This window comes from Salvelinus alpinus, chromosome 23, assembly GCF_045679555.1.
Source record: "Salvelinus alpinus chromosome 23, SLU_Salpinus.1, whole genome shotgun sequence".
NCBI classification, from domain to species: Eukaryota; Metazoa; Chordata; class Actinopteri; order Salmoniformes; family Salmonidae; genus Salvelinus; species Salvelinus alpinus.
The window spans coordinates 30510842-30535130 of NC_092108.1; the positions used below are offsets into that span (position 1 = coordinate 30510842).

General features: G+C 40.9%; 1 protein-coding gene across 8 annotated transcripts in view; it reads left to right on the forward strand.

Moving 5' to 3' along the window:
* The window catches only part of LOC139550779 (sodium- and chloride-dependent glycine transporter 1-like), an 89025-nt gene that overhangs the window by 41776 nt on the left and 22960 nt on the right, over positions 1-24289 (forward strand). Inside the window, exon 1 of one of the 8 annotated variants that reach the window (XM_071361929.1) lies at positions 10754-10833. The exons of 6 other annotated variants lie outside the window; for them this stretch is intronic. In XM_071361929.1, coding sequence (XP_071218030.1) covers positions 10819-10833 — 15 coding nt within the window. In that variant the 5' untranslated portion in view covers positions 10754-10818. Of the gene's footprint in view, positions 1-10753; positions 10834-23712; positions 23788-24289 lie in introns of those variants that run through there. One more of the 8 variants, XM_071361932.1, reaches the window with a different exon arrangement.

The following is a 24289-nucleotide window of genomic DNA, read 5'->3' on the forward strand; positions in this document are numbered from 1 at the left end:
CTTCAGACAGACAGTGCCTTGTCGCTTTGTATAGGACAGCTACCTACCTACCACACAGCCACACAACCCTGACTGACTATCATGTGTCATAAGTTTCTCTCTCCACACCAAAGGGGAGATATAGCTACTAGCTACTTTTATTGTATAGGCTACTGCTAAAACCACTTAATCTTTTTCAATTTGTTGTTCTCTAAATACATTTTCTGTTTCAAGCCCCAAGTCAAGCCCCATTTCCTTGTTCATAAAGGAGCCTGTCTAGCCTACATGAGTTCTCTGCGGTAGTCTGACCCCACTGTAGGAATACAGTTGTCTAAGGTCATCTGCGATTGTAAAGCATGCTTGAGTAATAATTGAAGTAATAAGAGCTTCAGAAGATGTGCTAATTGCATGGTAGGGTAGTGTGGGCACCTCTGACTTAGTCTGACATCCTTTAACAATGAGGAAGAATAGAAGATAGTTTGGCTTCATTTGGTGGTGATATTGTTTGAAATCTGCTTGAAATTGTTTCTGGTGTCTGGAACCATGATAGATTGTAGTTTGGGAATAGGCTACAGCTTGCAAGATTTCTTTATTGATTTTGATATAAAGATTTGACCACAAATTGTTGTTTAATCCTTATATATTTCTGTTTTATTTACTAAATTGTAGTGGGGTGATATTGTGCCTCAAAATGAAGTAAGTGCCTTGATTTAGCCTAGATATCGCTGACACTGAAGTCTCTTTATTTTGTCCGAACAGTTTTCAATCGGACAAGAAAATATTGCAGTTGAAAACTTGGCTTGGAATGATTGACCCAAATGATTTCACTATACGTTAACAGATTGTATAGATCATGGCAGACTGTCAGAACGTTAATGAGGGCTGTTTAATGAGAGTTAAAAAGTAAAAAATGATTTCCCAGTGGAGGTTTTGGAGCAGATTACTGCTGTTCTTAAGTCTGGGTACGAGAGTTATATTATTGTACTGCATATTTCACTGCAATACCCTGTGGAGAAGTTTGGTTGCAATGTTAGACTAATTCTGCAGTAATGTAATAAGATTAACTCCTGTCAAAAAATCCCTCATGTTCTTTCACCAACGGTTTACAGAAGAGGGGGATTAATTGCTTCTTATTATAGCGGATAAATGAACTCTAAAATGATGGGATTGATTTAAAATACCAACAGTATGCTACTATTTAGGCCTAGTTTCTGTAAACATGTAATTGTGTTTTTATTAAGCAATGGGTGTTAAATTAGCTAAATCAGTGATTTTCAGTTCCCAATGTATAGTTGAAGTACCATAATTAGGTACCACTGATGCTCCCCGATATTCACTCCACCCGACTCCAATCCAACATTAATTTCCCCTTTTTTTCTGGCCTATTTTGAGCGCTCCCATCTGGGTTCAGGTGGTGGTAAGAGGGCCAGTATAGGGAGCGGAAGTCAGTGGTGGGAGTGTTTACGTGCAGGGGGAGAGAGAGTGGGGGCAGGCAGCAGAAGAGCGAGTGCACAGACGTATGTGTGCTCAGGGCCTCTTGCTCTCCCTGTGCTGTGGGCTCTGTCTCTATCCATGCTGTGCTCATGGACACACAGCTGGCGGAGGGGAGAGGCAGCTAGCACCACACTGCAATACAACACAGCCTAGCTGGCTGGCTATGCTCTCACTGCTGTATAGAAACAATCAAATAATTTACTGCTAGTGAGATCAGTATGAAGAACTAGCGGACATATACTGTAGGCTTCGTCCCAAAAAGGCACCTTATTCCCTTTATAGAGCACTAGGCCTATAATGGGCATAAGGTGCCATTTGGGATGCAATACATAGTGTTCCATCTGGTTTAGCAGACATACTGTAGATAATAAACGCAGATAGGACTGCCCAATGTGAACTTTGATGTAAGAAATACAATATAAGATGTAATTGGTTTAGGCCATTTTCAAACATAACTTCCTTTACTGAAATGGCCTATGTGGTGTGGATTTGGCAGCTGTACAACAATAGCAGCGATTGATTTGTCTGGTAGTTAGTGTTAAATCACACAGCTGAGACCAGACATGTAGGCCTAGTAATTGAGATGGTTATAACATTCCTGAATTATTCTCACTGACCTCTCACATTTCGCCATTGATGTTAACCACCCGTAAATCATCATAATGTGTGCCAAACCCCAGTCCATACCATACCACATATATATATATATATAGTTCCCAATGTATAGTCCCAATGTGTAGTATATATATATACACTACTGTTCAAAAGTTTGCGGTCACTTAGAAATGTCTTTGTTTTTGAAAGAAAAGCACTTTTTTTGTCCATTTAAAATAACATCAACTTAATCAGAAATACAATGTAGACATTGTTAATGTTGTAAATGACTATTGTAGCTGGAAACGGCAGATTTTTTATGGAATATCTACATAGGCGTACAGAGGCCCGTTATCAGCAAACATCACTCCTGTGTTCCAATGGCACATTGTGTTAGCTAATCCAAGTTTATCATTTTTAAAGGCAAATTGATCATTAGAATACCCGTTTGCAATTATGTTGGCACAGCTGAAAACTGTTGTCTGATTAAAGAAGCAATAAATATATTACTTACACACACACACACACACACACACACACACACACACACACACACACACACACACACACACACACACACACACACACACACACACACACACACACACACACACACACACTGCATTCAGAAAGTATCCCTTGACTTTTTCCACATTTTGTTACGTTCAGCCTTATTCTAAAATGTATTAAATTGCCTTTTCCCCCCTCATCAATCTACACACAATACTGCATAATGACAAGTCAAAAACAGGTTTCTGAAATGTTTAGCAAATTTATTAAAAAATCAAGTATTCAGAGTCAGACCCATTACTCAGTACTTTGTTGAAGCACCTTTGGCAGCCTTGAGTCTTCTTGGGTATGACGCTACAAGCTTGGCACACCTGTATTTGGGGAGTTTCTCCCATTCCTCTCTGTAGATCTTCTCAAACTCTGTCAGGTTGGATGGGGAGCGTCGGTGCACAGCTATTTTCAGGTCTCTCCAGAGATGTTCAATCGGATTCAAGTCCGGGCTCCGACTGGGCCAATCAAGGACATTCAGAGACTTTTCCCAAAGCCACTCCTGCGTTGTCTTGGCTGTGTGCTTAGGGTCATGGTCCTGTTGGAAGGTGAATCTTCACCCCAGTCTGAGGTCCTGAGCGCTCTGGATCAGGTTTTCATCATGTATCTCTGTTCTTTCCTCCATTCATCTTTCCCTCGATCCTGACTAGTCTCCCAGTCCCTGCCACTGAAAAACATCCCCACAGCATGATGCTGCCATCATCTTGCTTCACCGTAGTAATGGTGCTAGGTTTCCTCCAGACATGAAGCTTGGCATTCAGGAGTGGCTTCCGTCTTGCCACTCTATCATAAAGACCTGATTGGTGGAGGGCTGCAGAGATGGTTGTCCTTCTGGAAGGTTCTCTCATCTCCACAGAGGAGCTCTGTCAGAGTGACCATCGGGTTCTTGGTCACCTCCCTGACCAAGCCCCTTCTCCCCTCGATTGCTCAGTTTGGCCAGTCAGCCAGCTCAAGGAAGAGTCTTGGTGGTTCCAAACTTCTTCTATTTAAAAATGATGGAGGCCACTGTGTTCTTGGGGACCTTCAATGCTGCAGGCATTTTTTGGTACCCTTCCCCAGATCTGTGTCTCAAACCATCCTGTCTCGGAGCTCTACGGACAATTCCTTCGACCTCATGGCTTGATTTTTGCTCTGACATGCACTGTCAACTGTGGGACTTATATAAACAGGTGTGTGCCTTTCCAAATCCTGTCCAATCAATTGAATTTACCACAGGTGGACTCCAATCAAGTTGTAGAAAGGATGGTCAATGGAAACAGGATGCACCTGAGCTCAATTTCAAGGATCATGACCACCATTTGCCTCATGCAGCGCGACACATCTCCTTCGATTGTGGTCCTGTTGAATATTGTCCCACTCCTCTTCAATGGCTGTGCGAATTGGAACGCGCTGTCGTACACGTAGATCCAGAGCATCCCAAACATGCTCAATGGGTGACATGTCTGGTGAGTATGCAGGCCATGGAAGAACTGGGAGTTTTTCAACTTCCAGGAAATTTGTACAGATCCTTGCGACATGGGGCCGTGCATTATCATGCTGAAACATAAGGTGATGGCGGAGGATGAATAGCACGACAATGGGCCTCAGGATCTCGTCACGGTATCTCTGTGCATTCAAATTGCCATCAATAAAATGTAATTGTGTTGGTTGTCTGTAGCTTATGCCTGCCCATACCATAACCCCACCGCCACCATGGGGCACTCTGTTCACAACGTTGACATCAGCAAACCGCTCGCCCACACAACGCCATACACATTGTCTATGGTTCTTTAAAACAACGTTGGATGTGGCTTATGGTAGAGAAATTAACATACAATTATCTGGCGATAGCTCTGGTGGACATTTCTAGTGTGAGAGTGTCAATTTCAAGCTCTCTCAAAACTTGAGACATATGTGGCATTGTGTTGTGTGACAAAACTGCACATTTTAGAGTGGCCTTTTGTTGTCCCCAGCACGAGGTACACCTAAAGGGACTTATGGTAGAGAATTTAACATTAAATTATCTGGCAATAGCTGTGGTGGACATTCTTGGTTTGAGAATGTCAATTGCAAGCGCCCTCAAAACTTGAGACATCTGTGGCATTGTGTTGTGTGACAAAATGTCATATTTTAGAGTGGTGCATCTGGGTGATGATAATGCTGTTTAATCATCTTCTTGATATGGCACACCTGTCAGGTGGATGGATTATCTTGGCAAAGGAGAAACGCTCACTAAAAGGGCTGTAAACAAAAGGGCTTGTGCACAAAATTTGAGAGAAATACATTTTTTGTGCGTATGGAAAATGTCTGGGATCTTTTATTTCAGCTCATGTGACATGGGACCAACACTGTACATGTTGGTTTGTTCAATGTACATAGTCATTGAACAGTGGTCACTTTTAATAATGTTTACATACTATTTCAACCACTTTATATGTATTCATCCCCCTTGGCGTTTTTCCTATTTTGTTACATTACAACCTGTAATTTAACTTGATTTTTATTTGAATTTCATGTAATGGACATACATGAAATAGGCCAAATTGGTGAAGTAAAAAAAAAAAAAACTTGTTTGAAAACATTCAACAAAATTCTAGAAAATTGGTGTATGCATATGTATTCACCCCTTTTGCTATGAAGCCCCTGAATAAGATCTGATGCAACCGATTACCTTCAGAAGTCACATAATTAGTTAAATAAAGTCCACCTGTGTGCAATCTAAGTGTCACATGATCTGTCACATGATCTCAGTATGTACAGTTGAAGTCGGACGTTTATATACACCTGTCACGTTCGTTGATGGAATGAGGAGACCAAGGTGCAGCGTGGTAGGCGTACATCATCAATTTATTAAATGAACACCAAAAACAAGAAAGAATAAACGACACGTAAAGTTTTGTAGTGCTAACACAGCAACTAACCAAAAACAAGATGCCACAAACTAAAGGTGGAAAAAAGGCTGCCTAAGTATGATCCCCAATCAGAGACAACGATAGACAGCTGCCTCTGATTGGGAACCATACCCGGCCAACAAAGAAATAGAAAAACTAGAATGCCCACCCAAATCACACCCTGACCTAACCAAATAGAGAAATAAAAAGGCTCTCTAAGGTCAGGGCGTGACAACATCTTAGCCAAATACATTTAAACTCAGTTTTTCACAATTCCTGACATTTAATCCTAGTAAAAATTCCCTGTCTTAGGTCAGTTAGGATCACCACTTTATTTGAAGAATGTGAAATGTCAGAATAATAGTAGAGAGAATTATTTATTTCAGCTTTTATTTCTTTCATCACATTCCCAGTGGGTCAGAAGTTTACATACACTCAATTAGTATTTGGTAGCATTGCCTTTAAATTGTTTAACTTGGGTCAAATGTTTCGGCCCATTCCTCCTGACAGAGCTGGTGTAACTGAGTCAGGTTTGTAGGCCTCCTTGCTCGCACATGCTTTTTCACTTCTGCCCACAAATTTTCTATCGGATTGAGGTCAGGGCTTTGTGATGGCCACTCCAATACCTTGACTTTGTTGTCCTTAAGCCATTTTGCCACAACATTGGGAGTATGCTTGTGGTCATTGTCCATTTGGAAGACCCATTTGAGACCAAGCTTTAGCTTCCTGACTGATGTCTTGAGATGTTGCTTCAATATATCCACCTAAATTTCCTTCCTCACGATGCCATCTATTTTGTGAAGTGCACCAGCCCCTCCTGCAGCAAAGCACCCCCACAACATGATGCTGCCACCCCGTGCTTCACGGTTGGGATGGTGTTCTTCGGCTTGCAAGCCTCCCACTTCTTCCTCCAAATATAACGATGGTAATTATGGCCAAGAGGACATTTCTCCAAAAAGAAATGTCCCCATGTGCAGTTGCAAACCATAGTCTGACTTTTTTTATGACGGTTTTGAAGCAGTGGCTTCTTCCTTGCTGAGCGGCCTTTCAGGTTATGTCAATATAGGACGCGTTTTACTGTGGATATAGATAATTTTGTACCTGTTTTCTCCAGCATCTTCACAAGGTCCTTTGCTGTTGTTCTGGGATTGATTTGCACTTTTCGCATCAAAGTACGTTCATCTCTAGGAGACAGAACGCGTCTCTTTCTTGAGCGGTATGACGGCTGCATGGTCCCATGGTGTTTATACTTGCGTACTAGTGTTTGTACAGATGAACGTGGTACCTTCAGGCGTTTGGAAATTGCTCCCAAGGATGAACCAGACTTGTGGAGGTCTACAAATTTTTTTCTGAGGTCTTGGCTGATTTCTTTTGATTTTCCTATGATGTCAAGGAAAGAGGCACTGAGTTTGAAGGTAGGCCTTGAAGTACATCCACAGGTACACCTCCAATTGACTCAAATTATGTCAATTAGCCTATCAGAAGCTTCTAACGGAATGACATCATTTTCTGGAATTTTACAAGCTGTTTAAAGGCACTGTCAACTTAGTGTATGTTAGTTTCTGATCCACTGGAATTGTGATACAGTGAATTATAAGTGAAATAATCTGTCTGTAAACAAAAATTACTTGTGTCATGCACAAAGTAGATGTCCTAACCGACTTGCCAAAACTATAGTTTGTTAACAAGGTATTTGTGGAGTGGTTGAAAAACAAGTTTTAATGACTCCAACCTAAGTGTATGTAAACATCCGACTTCAACTGTATACACCTGTTCTGAAAGGCCCCAGAGTCTGTAACACTACTAAGCAAGGGGCACCACCAAGCAAGCGGGACCATAAAGACCAAGGAGCTCTTCAAACAGGTCAGGGACAAAGTTGTGGAGAAGTACAGATCAGGATTGGGTTATAAAAAAATATAAAGAAAAAAATAAGCAAACACGTTTGGTGTTCGCCAAAAGGTGTGTGGGAGACTCCCCAAACATATGGAAGAAGGTACTCTGGTTAGATGAGACTAAAATGGATATTTTTGGCCATCAAGGAAAACACTATTTCTGGCGCAAACCCAACACCTCTCATCACCCCAAGAACACCATCCCCACAGTGAAGCATGGTGGTGGCAGCATCATGCTGTGGGGATGTTTTTCATCGGCAGGGTCTGGGAAACTGATCAGATTTGAAGAAATGATGGATGCCGCTAAACACAGGGATATTATTGAGGGAAGCCTGTTTCAGTCTTCCAGAGGTTTGAGACTGGGACAGAGGTTCACCTTCCAGCAGGACAATGACCCTAATCATACTGCTAAAGCAAAACTCGAGTGGTTTAAGGGGAAACATTTAAATGTCTTGAATTGGCCTAGTCAAAGCCCAGACCTCAATCCAATTGAGGATCTGTGGTATGACTTAAAGATCGCTGAACACCAGCGGAACCCATCCGACTTGAAGAAGCTGGAGCAGTTTTGCCTTGAAGAATGGGCAAAAATCCCAGTGGCTAGGTGTGCCAAGCTTACAGAGGCATACACCAACAGACTTGCAGCTGTAATTGCTGCAAAAGGTGGCTCTACAAAGTATTGACTTTGGGGGGTTGAATAGTTATGCACGCTCAAGTTTTCAGTTTTTTTGTCTTAGTTCTTGCTTGTTTCAAAATAAAAATATTTTGCATCTTCAAAGTGGTAGGCATGTTGTGTAAATCAAATGATACAAACCCCCCCAAATTCATTTTAATTCCAGGTTGTAAGAAAACAAAATAGGAAAAATGCCAAGAGGGTGAATACTTTCGCAAGGCACTGTATATGCTGTATTCTAGTCATGGCTCATCATGTAGAACTAATTGTGTTCTTTTTCTGGATTATGTGTGTGTTTTTTATTACTGCACTGTTGTAGCTAGAAACACAATAATTTCGCTGCACCTGCGATAAAACCTGCAAATCTGTATACACGACCAATAAACTTTGATGTGATTTTACTTCTTCTGTATATGTGGCTGGCAGGGGGTCTGCCCTTAAAGGGATTAATCACACTTTACTCTGAGTTTACCACTGAGGACCGTTGTCAAAATGTAGGTCTTTACTTCAGATTAGACCGCCCAGAACGTATTCAAATGTTTGGTGCAGACGTTAAAGAGCAACGTTTAATATGTTCAACAACAGTGTGTGTGAACGTGTGTTTCCTCAGGCTTTGGACGTTTTTGAAGCATTGTGTACATCCCAAATGGCACCCTATTCCCTATGTAGTGCACTTCATTGGATCAGAGCCCATAGGCAATAGGGTACCATTTGGGACACATACTTTGGCAGGTAAGGTTCTGTGTGAATGGCCTAAGGACTTAGTAGCATATACAGGACAGTTTAATGACTCCTCTACCACAGCTCAGTGTCTTGATCTACAGTGCAGTGTTGTTCATGACCTGACAGACCATGCCCTGGAGACAGGGAGCACGGCTTGGAAGAAGCAAATTAGTCCTCAGATTTGGGACTGTCACGAACGGAAGGCAAAAGCATGGAATGAGAAGTCTCCCTCTCCTCAAAACTTGCTTTTTGAGTTGAATGCTCATATCTCTCAACTAAACATCTTTACAACAGATTGTGCTACACATCTATTTTAGAAAAGTAATTGGTGCAGATCTTGATAGACCCATGTAGTAATAATACCCACCATAAAATCCCAGACATGTCACTTAAAAGTTCTCAATAAGTCAACATAATTAGCCTAGTTGATTTTTTTAGTTGCAGATTATTGTCTATTGGGTACTGGCTGGACAAAACCACAAATAATATCTGTGGTTTGCTTTAAAATTATGAACTGACCTCCCCTGCTTCCAGCTCTGTGTGCTTAACCAGACCTCAGCCATGTGCGTGATGATGGGAGGCTGTCAGGACTGTATGCTAACAGACTTTGAAGATGTTTATGTCCTAATCATACCATCTGACAGTATTGCATGACTTTGTCTTCTCTTGTTTGAGGAGAGACAAAACTGGGTCAATTTATGTAATCCTGAAATTCTTGAGTACTATTATAATGATGAATACTCTTTTAAAGGTCTATTAAATTGGATCATCCTTGAATTGATCTGGTAAAGTTAGCCTTTTAAGTCTTGTCAGGGATTAAAGTAAATGTAGTCTGCATTGTCTGATGTCTACTGTACATTGTCAGTATTCTGGAACAGCATGGGATGTCTGTTTTAAAGTGTACTGTAGCTCAAAACTATACAGTCCAATGAAGACCAAAGAATAATGCTCATTCATGGTTGAGCAGTAAGGCCAGTTACATGTAGCTAACTTCTTTGCCAACTGGGATGGGGTTCAGAGGTATTGCTGGGTGAATTGTCAGTTCATGATATATTTGATGTTTTCGTCAGGAAGAGAGAGAGATGGATTTGGGGATGAGAGAGGATAAGGTTGAGGGGATGAGGTGTGTGTGTGCTTGTCTATTTGTGTATGCTTAAGTGATTCTGCGAGTGTGTGCGGTTGGTTTTCTGTTCGTGTGTTTGGGGGATCGAGGGTCAGGTGAACAGCTTGCGTTGGCCAATGGCTCCGCGGGCTAGTCTCCCGCATCACTTAACAGCCATGCACAGTGCACACTAATTGAATGATCTAGTTAAGCGAACCGCGTGGCTGAAGCTAGACCTGGTTGTCTGCACAAATCAGCGCTGGCAGTTGTTTCTGTATGAGCGTCAATAGCTTTCAGCCATGCAATCCTTTTGTTTTATCTGCAAAAATCCACCCATTTATTGGATTTGAACATGATCCTATTAATATTAACTTATGATGTGATTATTATGAGCATGAAGGTGGTAATGGAACCTGGGTCTCAATAGTTTACAGAGACTGGCAGTAGGAGACTAGTGGTAACTTAACTACTAACATTGTCAACTAGCAAGGCAATTCCTCTTTTGCCGTTGATCTTGCATTTTTATGTCAAATCCTGTGTTTTTTCCCAATGCATTTAGCCAAAACATACAAATAATTACATTTATATTGGTTTTGCTATGCCATTATGGGTTTCACCCTGTATTAAAAGTGCAGTATGCATGCCAAGCCATTTAAAATTATTTAGGAAAACCAATCAAGGAGGTACATTTTTGTTCAACTTCAAATATTGTTCTGCTTCTAAGTACGCATAATTATTGTTGTGTAAGGCAACACACAGGATGTGTTACTCACTGGCTGTTTTGCACAGCTCTTGGTTTCTGACTTGGAAACCCCTCCTACTGCTCCCCCAGACACTCCCTACAGTAAGTATCAGTCAGATCCTCAAGTTGCTCAGCCACTGACTGACCGAAGTGGCTGTTGCATCAGCAACAGGGGTATGTGACCAACATTTACAATGGAAATCTCAAAGGTAAGGCGATTTCAGTGTTTTGAGGATGTATTTGGCGGCCTTAAAAATTCAGACTAAAGGTAGAATTTGTATTTCTCTACCCTTTCAATATTTTGGGCCTACAATTGTTGCAGTTTTTATCTGATTAAGAAGTGGGAAACATTTTGTGTTTTTGTGATTGGATATTGGATATTGGATTGAATTGTATATTTGTTTATTATAGGCTAGTTATTTAGATTTGGGATGGCAGACTATTTAGCCTACCTAATATCTCACATATTGCTTGTTTTTGTTTTCATATTCAATTTGTTGCTTTTGGGGGGAAAATGAATGATCAAATAATTTTATTTAATGTTTTTATATAAAAAAAGGATACACAATTCCAAATTCAATATGATCAAGATATGACTTTCAATAAGTTTTAAAGCTCTATCTCAAATATTCTAAACATAGGCCTATTTCAACAGTGGAAACTGAAAATGTATGTTTTGCTGGCCATGATGCATACTATAGGATCATGTCTTCCAGCTAGCTAGCCAGGGAAACTTGGTATGATTGTGACTGTAAGCACTGTTTGAGTGATGTAACCCAGAGATGTAACCTTCTGGGAGGCCATCGCAGCCATCCGTCTGCTGTGATTGCGCCTAACTTTTCCGTCTTTCCTGACAACTCACCATTACACTTTATTAATCAACCATGGAAAGTAGGTATTCACACGATGCCCAATGGGATTTGGAGGAATGTGGGCCTCCGCTAGCCGGGTGAGAAGCCACAGTCTCGCTGTCTTTAGTGGAATTACTTTCACCTCACAGACATTTTATAATGCAGCCTTTGAGGACATTGTGGACCCAGGTCTATTTAATTACAGTTGAGTAGAACTGAACCCACCCTTGTTTAATCCCAAGGTGACGTTAGTTGCAGTGGCTTATGAAAGTATTCACCCCCCATGACATTTTTCCTATTTTGTTGCCTTACAACCTGGAATTAAAATAGATTTTTGGGGGGTTTGTATCATTTGATTTACACAACATGCCTAGCACTTTGAAAATGCAAAAAAATAATAATTGTAAAACAAACAAGAAATAAGACGAAAAAACGGAAAACTTGAGCGTGCATAACTATTCACCCCCCAAAGTGAATACTTTGTAGAGCCACCAAGTAGAGCCACCAAGTCTCTTGGGGTATGTCACTATAAGCTTGGCACATCTAGCCACTGGGATTTTTGCCCATTCTTCAAGGCAAAACTGCTCCAGCTCCTTCAAGTTGTATGACTTCCGCTGGTGTTCAGCGATCTTTAAGTCATACCACAGATCCTCAATTGGATTGAGGTCTGGGCTTTGACTAGGCCATTCCAAGACATTTAAATGTTTCCCCTTAAACCATGCGTGTGTTGCTTTATCAGTATGCTTAGGGTCTTTATCCTGCTGGAAGGTGAACCGCCATCCCAGTCTCAAATCTCTGGAAGACTGAAACAGGCTTCCCTCAAGAATTTCCCTGTATTTAACGCCATCCATCATTCCTTAAATTCTGACCAGTTTCCCAGTCCCTGCCGATGAAAAACATCCCCACAGCATGATGCTGCCACCACCATGCTTCACTGTGGGGATGGTGTTCTTGGGGTGACGAGAGGTGTTGGGTTTGCGCCAGAAATAGCGTTTTCCTTGATGGCCAAAAATATCAATTTTAGTCTCATCTAACCAGAGTACCTTCTTCCATATGTTTGGGGAGTCTCCCACATACCTTTTGGCGAACACCAAACGTGTTTGCTTATTTTTTTCTTTAAGCAATGGCTTTTTTCTGCCCAGTCTTCTGTAAAGCCCAGCTCTGTGGAGTGTACGGCATAAAGTGGTCCTATGGACATATACTCCAATCTCCGCTGTGGAGCTTTGCAGCTCCTTCAGGGTTATCTTTGGTCTCTTTGTTGCCTCTCTAATTAATGCCCTCCTTGCCTGGTCTGTGAGTTTTGGTGGGCGGCCCTCCCTTGGCAGGTTTGTTGTGGTGCCATATTCTTTAAATGTTTTGATAATGGATTTAAAGGTGCTCTGTGGGATGTTCAAAGTTTCTGATATTTTTTTATGACCCAACCCTGATCTGTACTTCTACACAACTTTTGTCCCTGACCTGTTTTGAGAGCTCCTTGGTCTTCATGGTGCCACTTGCTTGGTGGTACCTCTTGCTTAGTGGTGTTGTAGGCTCTGGGGCCTTTGAGAACAGGTGTATATATACTGAGATCATGTGACAGATCATGTGACACTTAGATTGCACACGTGGACTTTATTTAACTAATTATGTGACTTCTGAAGGTAATTGGTTGCACCAGATCTTATTTAGGGGCTTCACAGCAAAGGGGGTGAATACATATGCACGCACCACTTTTCCGTTTAAAATATTTGTTAAATTGTTGTTCGTTAACAAGGGTATCTACATGTGCCACTAAATGATTGGTACTGAAATTACTTTTAGCTTACAACGATCAAATCACTCTTGGTTTTGTTTGATTTGAATTTCAATAACAACCTGGTCTTTTGTCAGCTTCAGTTATTTTCAAATGATATTCAAACTCCGATAGAATGGTTGGTGGAAGGAGTGTTAGGCTACTTCGATTCCAATGTTAGATTTGTTGGGAGGGTGTTCTTACAGTGAAAGAGTTTTCGCTTCTGGGCAATAATGCAAAAGAGTTACACTTTGTATTGAAAAACTTTAAAACCAACAGCCACATACATGTTTTGTTTTTAAACTAAAATGCTTGTTAAAATTGGTGGACAAGAGTTTGCCTGGCTACCCATCGCTACAGCAAAATGCCACGCCCACTAACATTTCTTCTACACAATGAGTCTGGATTTGCTTCCTCCCCGACGACTTGTCGAATGCAAACACATTCACACCGTTCTGATTAGTCCCAGAAACCGATGGGTTGGACCAGAGCTGGCCTACTACACAAATCATGAATCACATCATTTTGATGTCAGCACAAACAACTTCTAGGATGGTAGGTTCAGACTGATGTATGGAGCGATCGATGGAGCAGCAGAATTAAATTCAGGATGAATCGCCAGGCAACATAAGTGCCTTGTAACTTTAAACCAGAGGATTTTTACTAGTTAAACAACTTTATTTTACCTATTGTTTTACCTGAACAAAGTTGATTTAAATGCACTTTTTGATCACCCTCTGCAAATATATAATTGTTTTTAATTATTTAGTTGGAATCTGACCCTCCCCCTGTTGAGGGTCATGTCAGACCAGTGGCTGAATAGTAGGTGACCTACCTCCTACTGAAGGATCAGATGACTGTTCTAACCTTTATGTTTGGTTTGAACAGATGTCTTCAGGCCCTTTTAGAAGTGCTGACAGAGCACATTCCCTCCATCGACGCTTCCTTCTGTCACTCCTTTCTTCTTATCTCTTTATTTAAGAATGGGGTCAGTGAAATACTGTTGGTTGGTGAGGATTGTCGGAGAGCTGCTATACATGTGTTCTATGGGCTGCTAAGCCTCAATGTCTTGTCTGATGGTTGTCTTAGCATGTGATGGTGACACAGATCATAGGCAAGGCGTATTCTTAAGCCGTTTCACCAGCAGTTTACTATAGCCCACATGCAAAGAGACAAGTGCACTGGCCAGGTTAAATGCAACTGTGATAACATTTCTTTGTACTTCTTTTGTGATATATTGTGCTCCTTCTGACTTGCTCTTTCAACACTACTGCATAACTCCAGGGCAGCCAAGCAAGTACTGAGCACATAACTTAAAAACTATATTTACAAGACCAGGCCTAAGAGCTGAATAAGAGTCCATAAAACAAGATCTACTGTACATAGACTGATTTGATAGTAATGAGAGGAAAGGGGATACCTAGTCAGTTGCACAACTGAATGTATTCAACCGAAATGTGTCTTCTGCATTTAACCCAACCCTTCTCAATCAGAGAGGTGGTGCAGGAGGCTGTCTTAATCAACATCATTGGTGCCCGGGGAGCAGTTGTTGTTGTTGGTGGTTAACTGCCTTCCTCAAGGGCAGAACAGAAGATTTTTCACTTTGCCGGCTCTGGGATTCAAACCAGTCCTTTTGGTTACTGCCCCAACGCTCTTAATCGCTAGGCTACTTCCCATCCTGTTCATTGAGGTATGGTCAGGAGTCTACAATCCCCAGTAATAGTGGTGCAACAGGAGGTAACTAGCTGTGTGAATCAGGTGCTGGAGTACATGTGCAGAAGTGTCTTAAGGTCCCCTGGCCTGTGTGTACTCAGCTACGATAAGTGAACACGCACAATCTCCCTCCATGTACAATGCAACGGGAAATTGTGCAGTGCTAAAAAGTCACTTATACATAGTAGTGTAAAACTATGTTTTGTTTTCCTTCTCTCAATCTCCTCTACAGAATTTCTCCTTTGCTGATCTGATCATTGAGTTGTATCCTTATACTGTAGTTTATTGCCTATCACTCAGTCATTTGGGCCAGTCCTTTGCACAGTGCTTTGCACGACAAACAAAGTTCAGGCAAAAATTGTCATGTCTCACTCTCAGGCAAGTAAACAGACACATTTTTGGGAATAGTGCTGCTCATCCAAGCTCGGTATGCTACATCATGGCTTGTGCTGGTTGCATGCCTAGTGAGGCTGCACGCAGGAGCTGTCAGTAAATGCCAGGGAGCTTTGGTTGGCTAGCAGGCCTCGTAGGCTGGAACTTCACAATAACAGCAGGCAGTAATGAAGATGGGCAACAGTGCCAGGCAGCTATTAATACCAATATACTGTAGTATTATCAGGAGCTTTGGTTCTCCCTTTTTGTCTTGGTCCATGTCTCTGTCCAAAATTCTGTATTTTCCTGTTGGCAGTTTAGTCTCTACTATACTGTGTGTACTGTAATATTAGACTGCTTCTCTTGGAGTCCTGTCAAGCCCTAGGTTGGGTTTACAATCAAGTGGAGATGGAGCATGTCTATTACCACGACAAGGTCGCAGCTGTCATTGGCCATGCTTTGTTAGGTGTGTGCCACTCCATCAAATTAGCTGGTATGGTAGGTCTGTACGTGTTTTAGTCAGATGTGGACCAAGACCCAGGCAGGTTTAATAAAATTAATTTGGTTATCTTGTAAATTATCTTTCACCAGAACTAAAATAACCACGTTAAAGCATGACAAGCCAATAAGCCATGTTTGCACCAAATGACCCACATTCAAACGGACCCATTTGAAAGGTAGTCAGTGGTCATATTTGACATCTATCACACGAGTGTACAGTGCCAGTCAAAAGTTTGGACACACCTTCTCATTCAAGGGTTTTTCTTTATTTTTTACTATTTTCTACATTGTAGAATAATAGTGAAGACATCAAAACTGTGGAATAACACATATGGAATCATGTAGTAACCAAAAAAGAGTGTGCAAAGCTGCCATCAAGGCAAAGGGTGGCTACTTTGAAAAATCTCAAATATAAAATATATTTTGATTTGTTTAACACCTTTTTGGTTACTACATGATTTCATATTTGTTTATTTAATAGTTGTGATGTCTTCACTATTATTCTACAATGTAGAAAATAATGAAAATAAAGAAAAACCCTGGAATGAGTAGGTGTGTCCAAACTTTTGACTGGTACTGTATATATACAGTATTTGCCCAAGTCTTGGGAATGGGAATCCTCTTTAAATAAACTTTGAGCTCACTCACCCTTTCGCACTTCCTTGCACGATTTCAAAACCTGTCTCTTGCTCTCTTTCCCTCTTTCCCCCCTCTATTTCTCTTTCCCCTTCCTCTCACTCTCTTGGGGTGCACCTGTGTGCAGGGCGCTAGAAGAGGGCAGGGGGTTGGGAGTTAGGTTGGGTCCACTGATTTGGAAAGGCCCCTCAGAGAGATGGAGAGAGAAGGGCTATGGCCTGACCATGTGTGCATCTTACGTAAAGGGCAGATGGGCCCAGCTGGGCGTGCGATGTGGATGGGAAGGGAAGAGATGGGGCTGTGTGTGGATATGAATGGGGCGGTCTGTCTGCTCTGTGCTGTTCACTGCAGTGACTGACCAAGCAGGGTGCTCCAGGGAGTACACACCACTGGTCTAAACACTGGACAGCCAGCATCCAGAGCAACAGACCAAAGGGCACTATTTGGTGCTCTTCTTTTGACCAAGACCCTTATGATGTAGGGAATAGGGTGACATTTGGGATGCAAGTAGCCAAGCCAGAGAGACAGCTTGGAGAGAGTATCGGAACAGATAGTGGAGTGGAGAGGAGTCGGAATAGAGCAAATTCTAGGAATAATTTGAATTCCATAGTTTTCCAATAGTTTTCCAAACTCCAATGCATGGAAAAAAGTCCTATCAATTCTTGATTAAAGCAGTAGTTCCCAACCAGGGGTACTTGGACAATCCACAAGGGGTACTTGAGAGTAGAGGTCGACCGATTAATTAGGGCCGATTTCAAGTTCTCATAACAATCGGAAATCGGTAATTTTTGGCGCCGATTTTGCCGATTTTATTTATTTATTTATTTAATATATTTTTTTACACCTTTATTTAACTAGGCAAGTCAGTTAAGAACACATTCTTATTTTCAATGACGGCCTAGGAACGGTGGGTTAACTGCCTTGTTCAGGGGCAGAACGACAGATTTTTACCTTGTCAGCTCAGGGATTCAATCTTGCAACCATACGGTTAACTAGTCCAACGCTCTAACCACCTGCCTCACGAGGAGCCCGCCTGTTACGCGAATGCAGTAAGAAGCCAAGGTAAGTTGCTAGCTAGCATTAAACTTATCTTATAAAAACCAATCAATTAATCATAATCACTAGTTATAACTACACATGGTTGATGATATTACTAGTTTATCTAGCGTGTCCTGCGTTGCATATAATCGATGCAGTGCGCATTCGCGAAAATGGACTGTCGTTGCTCCAACGTGTACCTAACCATAAACATCAATGCCTTTCAATGACGCTAGGGGTCAGATTAAAAAAAAAAAAAAAATTATATAACGTTCCCAAGGTAAACAGACTATTTCTCAGGTCCAGATCGTAGAATATGCATATAATTTACAGATTAGGATAGAAAACACTCCAATGTGTCCAAAACTGTCAAAATATTGTCTGTGAGTATAACTTGTTTGGGCTGCAATCCCGACAAAGGTACACTTATGACAACATCCAGCTCAAGTGCAAGGCGCGAAATTCAAAATCTAGTTTGTTAAAATATTTAACTTTCACACATTAACAAGTCCAATACAGCATATGAAAGGTAGACATCTTGTGAATCAAGCCAACATGTCCGATTTTTAAAATGTTTACAGGGAAGACAAAATATGTAAATCTATTAGCTAACCACGTCAGCAAAAGAGAGCACTTTTCTAACTCCATCAGTTTTTTACTCCGTCACTAGCTATCACTAATTCGACCAAATAAAGATATATATAGCCACTAACCAAGAAACAACTTCATAAGATGACAGTCTGATAACATATTTATTGTATAGCATATGTTTTTTTTGAAAAATGTGCATATTTATGGTATAAATCATAAATTACATTTCAGCTACAATCAGAAATTGCACCGAAAGCAGCCATAACATTTACAGACACCAACGTCAAATAACTAATTACTCATCATAAAACATATCTGAGAAATACATACTGTGCAGCAATTGAAAGACAGGATTCTTGTGATTCCAGACAATATTTCCGATTTATTAAATGTTTTACAGCGAAAACAAAATGTAGCGCTATGTTAGCATAGCCACAATAGCCAGACACACTTGGGCGCCCGCGACCAGTTGACATGCACGACAGATATATGAAATAACATTATAAATTGGGTCTTACTTTGGCTGATCTTTCATCAGAATGTTGATCAGGGTGTCCTTTGTCCAGATGAGTCGTTGTTTGGAGTCAGGATGGCAACTTTCCCTTCTCACTTAGCTTTGGCACTGGTCGACTGGCACGGATTTGTCCAACGTTAAAAAAGTCAGAGAACGGAACACGGCAAAACTCCCGAAAAAAATTCAAATAATCTGATTAAACTATATTGAAAAAACATACATTACGATGATATGGTCTCATTTATCAAATAAAAACCCAGCCGGAGATTGTTCCCGTCCAAAACAGCAGCAAAACAGAACGCAATATCACTCCCAAGTCGCGCGCTTCAGACTTCCGGAAGTGGTCGGTCACGTCAAAGAAATAGCTCTTATTCAACCTCTGAACAAGATATTCACTAAATTTCTTCTCTCATACCCTCTTGACACCCAGAGCAAGGCGTACGGAGTGTACGTAGGGTCTTACGTATAATGACCATGTATAGGCATAACGTTGAAGCGAGCATAGATTTCTGACATTCTACTTCTTGGTCAGGGAAAGTGCTGCCAAATGACTTCTGTACCACTCAGAGAAAAAATTAGAACGGTTTTAGAAACTAGAGATTGTTTTCTATCCAATATTAATATTAATATGCATATTGTAAGAGCAAAAATTGATTAAGAGGCCGTTTGAAAATTGGCACATATTTTCCAGTTTTTCCAATACGCCCCCTGCAGCCATAACAGGATAACAAAAGTGATTCTCCAGGCGAAAACCTGAGAAAATCTAACGCGGAAGTGATTTTTAAATTTTTTATCTGTGTTTCCTGGCCCGTCTTTCTTCCATTTAAAGGGGTATCAACCAGATTCCTTTTCCAATGGCTTCCTCAGGCTGTGACCAGGCTTTAGACATAGTTTCAGGCTTTTATTTTGAAAAATGAGCGAGATTTTTCAAAACTAGTCAGGTGTCCTCTGATTAGTTCCTGCGCGCGAGAGGCGTAGCTCTCCATTTTCTTTTTCTCTCTTATTGAATAGGTTACGGTCCAGTTGAAATATTATCGATTGTGTTTGTTAACAACAACCTGAGGATTGATTATAAAAAACATTTGACATGTTTCTACGAACATTACGGATACTTTTTGGAATTTTCGTCGAACGGAACGAGGCTTTGGTTTTCTGAACATAACGCGCAACTCAAATAGCGTTTTTTTGTTATAAAAGTAATATTTATCGAACAAAAATAACATTTGTTATGTAACTGGGAGTCTCGTGAGTGCAAACATCCGAAGATTATCAAAGGTAAGCGATTAATTTTATTGCTTTTCTGACTTTCGTGACCATGCTAATTTGGGGCTAGCTGTTGTAGCATTGATTGATACACTCACAAACGCTTGGATTGCTTTCGCTGCAAAGCATATTTTCAAAATCTGACACGATAGGTGGATTAACAACAAGCTAAGCTGTGTTTTGGTATATTTCACTTGTGATTGCATGATTATAAATACTTTTAGTAATATTTTTGAATCTGATACGTTTGGGAATTTTCTTCTACCTTTCAGGACCGGAACGAGGCTGTAGTTTTCTGAACATAACGCGCAACCCAAATGGCGTTTTGTTTGTTATAAAAGTAATATTTATCGAACAAAAAGAACATTTGTTATGTAACTGGGAGTCTCGTGAGTGCAAACATCCGAAGATTATCAAAGGTAAGCGATTAATTTTATTGCTTTTCTGACTTTCGTGACCATGCTAATTTGGGGCTAGCTGTTGTAGCATTGATTGATACACTCACAAACGCTTGGATTGCTTTCGCTGCAAAGCATATTTTCAAAATCTGACACGATAGGTGGATTAACAACAAGCTAAGCTGTGTTTTGGTATATTTCACTTGTGATTGCATGATTATAAATATTTTTTGTAATATTTTGCAATTCAGCGGTTGTTTAGGAAAATGATCCCGTAAAAGGGATCCGTAGCGCAGAGAAGTTAAAGTCAATACACAGAAGTATATATTTTTAAACCTGCATATTTAGCTAAAAGAAATCCAGGTTAGCAGGCAATATTAACCAGGTGAAATTGTGTCACTTCTCTTGCGTTCATTGCACGCAGAGTCAGAGTATATGCAACAGTTTGGGCCGCCTGGCTCATTGCGAACTAATTTGCCAGAATTTTACGTAATTATGACATAACATTGAAGGTTGTGCAATGTAACAGGAATATTTAGACTTATGGATGCCACCTGTTAGATAAAATACGGAACGGTTCCGTATTTCACTGAAAGAATAAACGTTTTATTTTCGAGATTATAGTTTCCGGATTCGACCATATTAATGACCTAAGGCTCGTATTTCTGTGTGTTATTATGTTATAATTAAGTCTATGATTTGATATAGCAGTCTGACTGAGCGATGGTAGGCAGCAGCAGGCTCGTAAGCATTCATTCAAACAGCACTTTCGTGCGTTTTGCCAGCAGCTCTTCGCAATGCTTCAAGCATTAAGCTGTTTATGACTTCAAGCCTATCAACTCCCGAGATTAGGCTGGTGTAACCGATGTGAAATGGCTAGCTAGTTAGCGGGGTGCGCGCTAATAGCGTTTCAAACGTCACTCGCTCTGAGACTTGGAGTAGTTGTTCCCCTTGCTCTGCATGGGTAACGCTGCTTCGAGGGTGGCTGTTGTCGATGTGTTCCTGGTTCGAGCCCAGGTAGCGGCGAGGAGAGGGATGGAAGCTATACTGTTACACTGGCAATAATAAAGTGCCTATAAGAACATCCAATAGTCAAAGGTATATGAAATACAAATGGTATAGAGAGAAATAGTCCTATAATTCCTATAATAACTACAACCTAAAACTTCTTACCTGGGAATATTGAAGACTCATGTTAAAAGGAATCACCAGCTTTCATATGTTCTCATGTTCTGAGCAAGGAATTTAAACGTTAGCTTTCTTACATGGCACATATTGCACTTTTACTTTCTTTTCCAACACTTTGTTTTTGCATTATTTAAACCAAATTGAACATGTTTCATTATTTATTTGAGGCTAAATTGATTTTATTGATGTATTATATTAAGTTAAAATAAGTGTTCATTCAGTATTGTTGTAGTTGTCATTATTACAAATACATTAAAAAAATCGTCCGATTAATCGGTATCGGCTTTTTTTGGTCCTCCAATAATCGGTATCGGCGTTGAAAAATCATAATCGGTCGACCTCTTGTCACGAGTTACTAGGTGTGGAAGGTAGGAGTCAGGCGCAGAGAGCAGAGGGTTCAATAATAGACTATTTATTTTCTCCGTCACAAAAACGGTCACGCCAAACACAGGGCGCTGCAACACTGACCCGCCCAAACACACAGGGCAAAACGATCCGGAGAGAAAATACATCCAACACCGACAGTGAACACAAAATAATCCCGCACAAACCCCAGCGGGCCTAACAGGCTTACATAGACCAGAAATCAAGAAACACAAAAGAAACAGGTGCAACTAATAAGACTAAACCAACAGACAAGGGAAAAAGGGATCGGTGGCGGCTAGTAGGCCGGTGACGACGACCGCCGAGCGCCGCCCGAACAGGCAGGGGAGCCACCCTCGGCGGGAGTCGTGACACCTCTACTTGAGAGGACTCATGAAACCATAGGCCTACTGGTAAAATGTAGATGAGGTGGTACTTCAGGGGTACTCCGGGCAGAGCAAAATTCAGTTGGTGGGACAGTAACCGGAAAAGGTTGGGAACCACTGGATTAAAAGATGAGTAAGTTATTTCAGATGCTAGCACGCAACTGCAAATCCCAATAAAGATGCATCACGTTTTGTAGTTCGCTTTCCGTGCTTTGTCTAACACTGCTATCATGAATCTAGCAAATAAGTTTTGTGGGTCAGAGTGCAGTATTTATTTAGTTTTATAGCACAAGCGTTTGCTAGCAAGTCTCTGACATTGGATTTAGCCGGGACAAGTCCAGGGGGTTGACAAGCAACCCTTGCCTTGGATGGAGGCAATGTCTACATGGCACAATTAAATTCCCATGATTTGTGAATCGGATCGGACCGAACAGCTAGCATGACAGCTAAAATGGCTTTGAAAAAATAACATTTAAGATAATAGGGAGAAGTATTTAACAAAATAACTACATTATGACATTGGCTAATCATAAAACTATTGAAATATATTAGAATTCTGGGTACATTGCAGACAATATTCTAACTTACTCAACATTCAAGCCAAGATGGAACATGTAAAGTCAAAGTTCAGTCTGTTTTATTTGCTGAGTTTGTTGCTATGAGTAAACTATGAGTTGACACCAGGCCCGCCACTGCTTAATTGTTACTCCCCAAAAATATAATTTAATTAAAAAAATAGAACAAATGTTTTTTTAAACATATTTGCTGAGACACGCTTTTAAAAGGATAATGCGAAAATGTCTTAATTAAGCCTTTTTATACTTACCAGATGAACTCATGGATACAATTTTCATGTCTCAGCATGCAGTTTGAAAGAAGTTGCTAACTAGCGTTAGTACAATGACTGGAAGTCTGTGGGAACAGCTAGCATGCTAAATGGCTCACGAAACTGCCTTCAATTTCCGTCAAACTGCACGCAGAGCAGTTGTGTTGAAGCCACAATTATTTTCCAATCGTTTTGTTCTGAACAGGTCGAAACTGTTCCACCAGCAAAATAAAGCAAAATAAAGTTCTGAACCGGTTCGAACCCAACATTTTTTTTATTTAGCCCGACATTATATTATTTAACCAATCCGTGTGAATAGAGCAGCTTGCTATGGAGCGGGCAAGCTATTACCTGTACATGCATTGGACAGATGAGTGTAGGGCGCAAGACTACTGACATTTTGCGGGTGGGGAGAATGCGAGAGATGGTGGAGGAGAAGGAGGTGGAGGCTTTGCTTGAAGAGACACTGGAATACGTTTCTGAGTGACAGTGAGGGCTTTGCATAGGTGCTTTGTTGCAATTTTTGTGGAGCTGAAAAAAAAATGCCTGGAATGTAAAATAACGTTATTAACCCATGCTTTTAAAATAGTGGTTATGTTCCGGAACATTGTAGATCACTTTTGTTCCCGGTTCTGATTCTGTTCCTTGAAAGAAATATGTATTTTTTCGGTTTTCAGTTCTGTTCCCTGAACCGGTTTCAACCCCTGATGCAGAGACATAAAAATGGTATCCATGAGTTCATCTGACTCTGGGTAAGTAGAAAAAGGGCTTAATTGCCAAAATCTTGCACTATCCCTTTAAGATTAGTGTGACAAGTTACAGCGAATTTGTAGCACAGAGCAGGCAGTGGTGTGAATGAGAGCCACGAGCGCACAGCCACCGCTTGCTCCTCATCATGCCCCGGACCCCCATAGCAAATAGCAATCGACTCACCACCCAACCACTACATTTTCCAACGATGCTGAAAAAAATCCTAGGGGAAAACACTACACTGTTTCCACTAACTTGTCCAGGGATTTTCTGTCGACATATAGAACGTTTGCATACAAATTGCCTGCTACGGTGTGTTTCCATTAAACTGTATTGTGTCAATAAAAACAGATGTCACACCCAAAAAATTAACGGAAGTGGTTGAAGAGTTTCCATTATCCATTTAGGTAAATTGCATAATAATACATTGGCGACAGCCTGTATATGCCCTCCTACCTGTTTCATGTCTCAGGTAGCCCGCAAAAGCCAGGGTGGATAGAATGC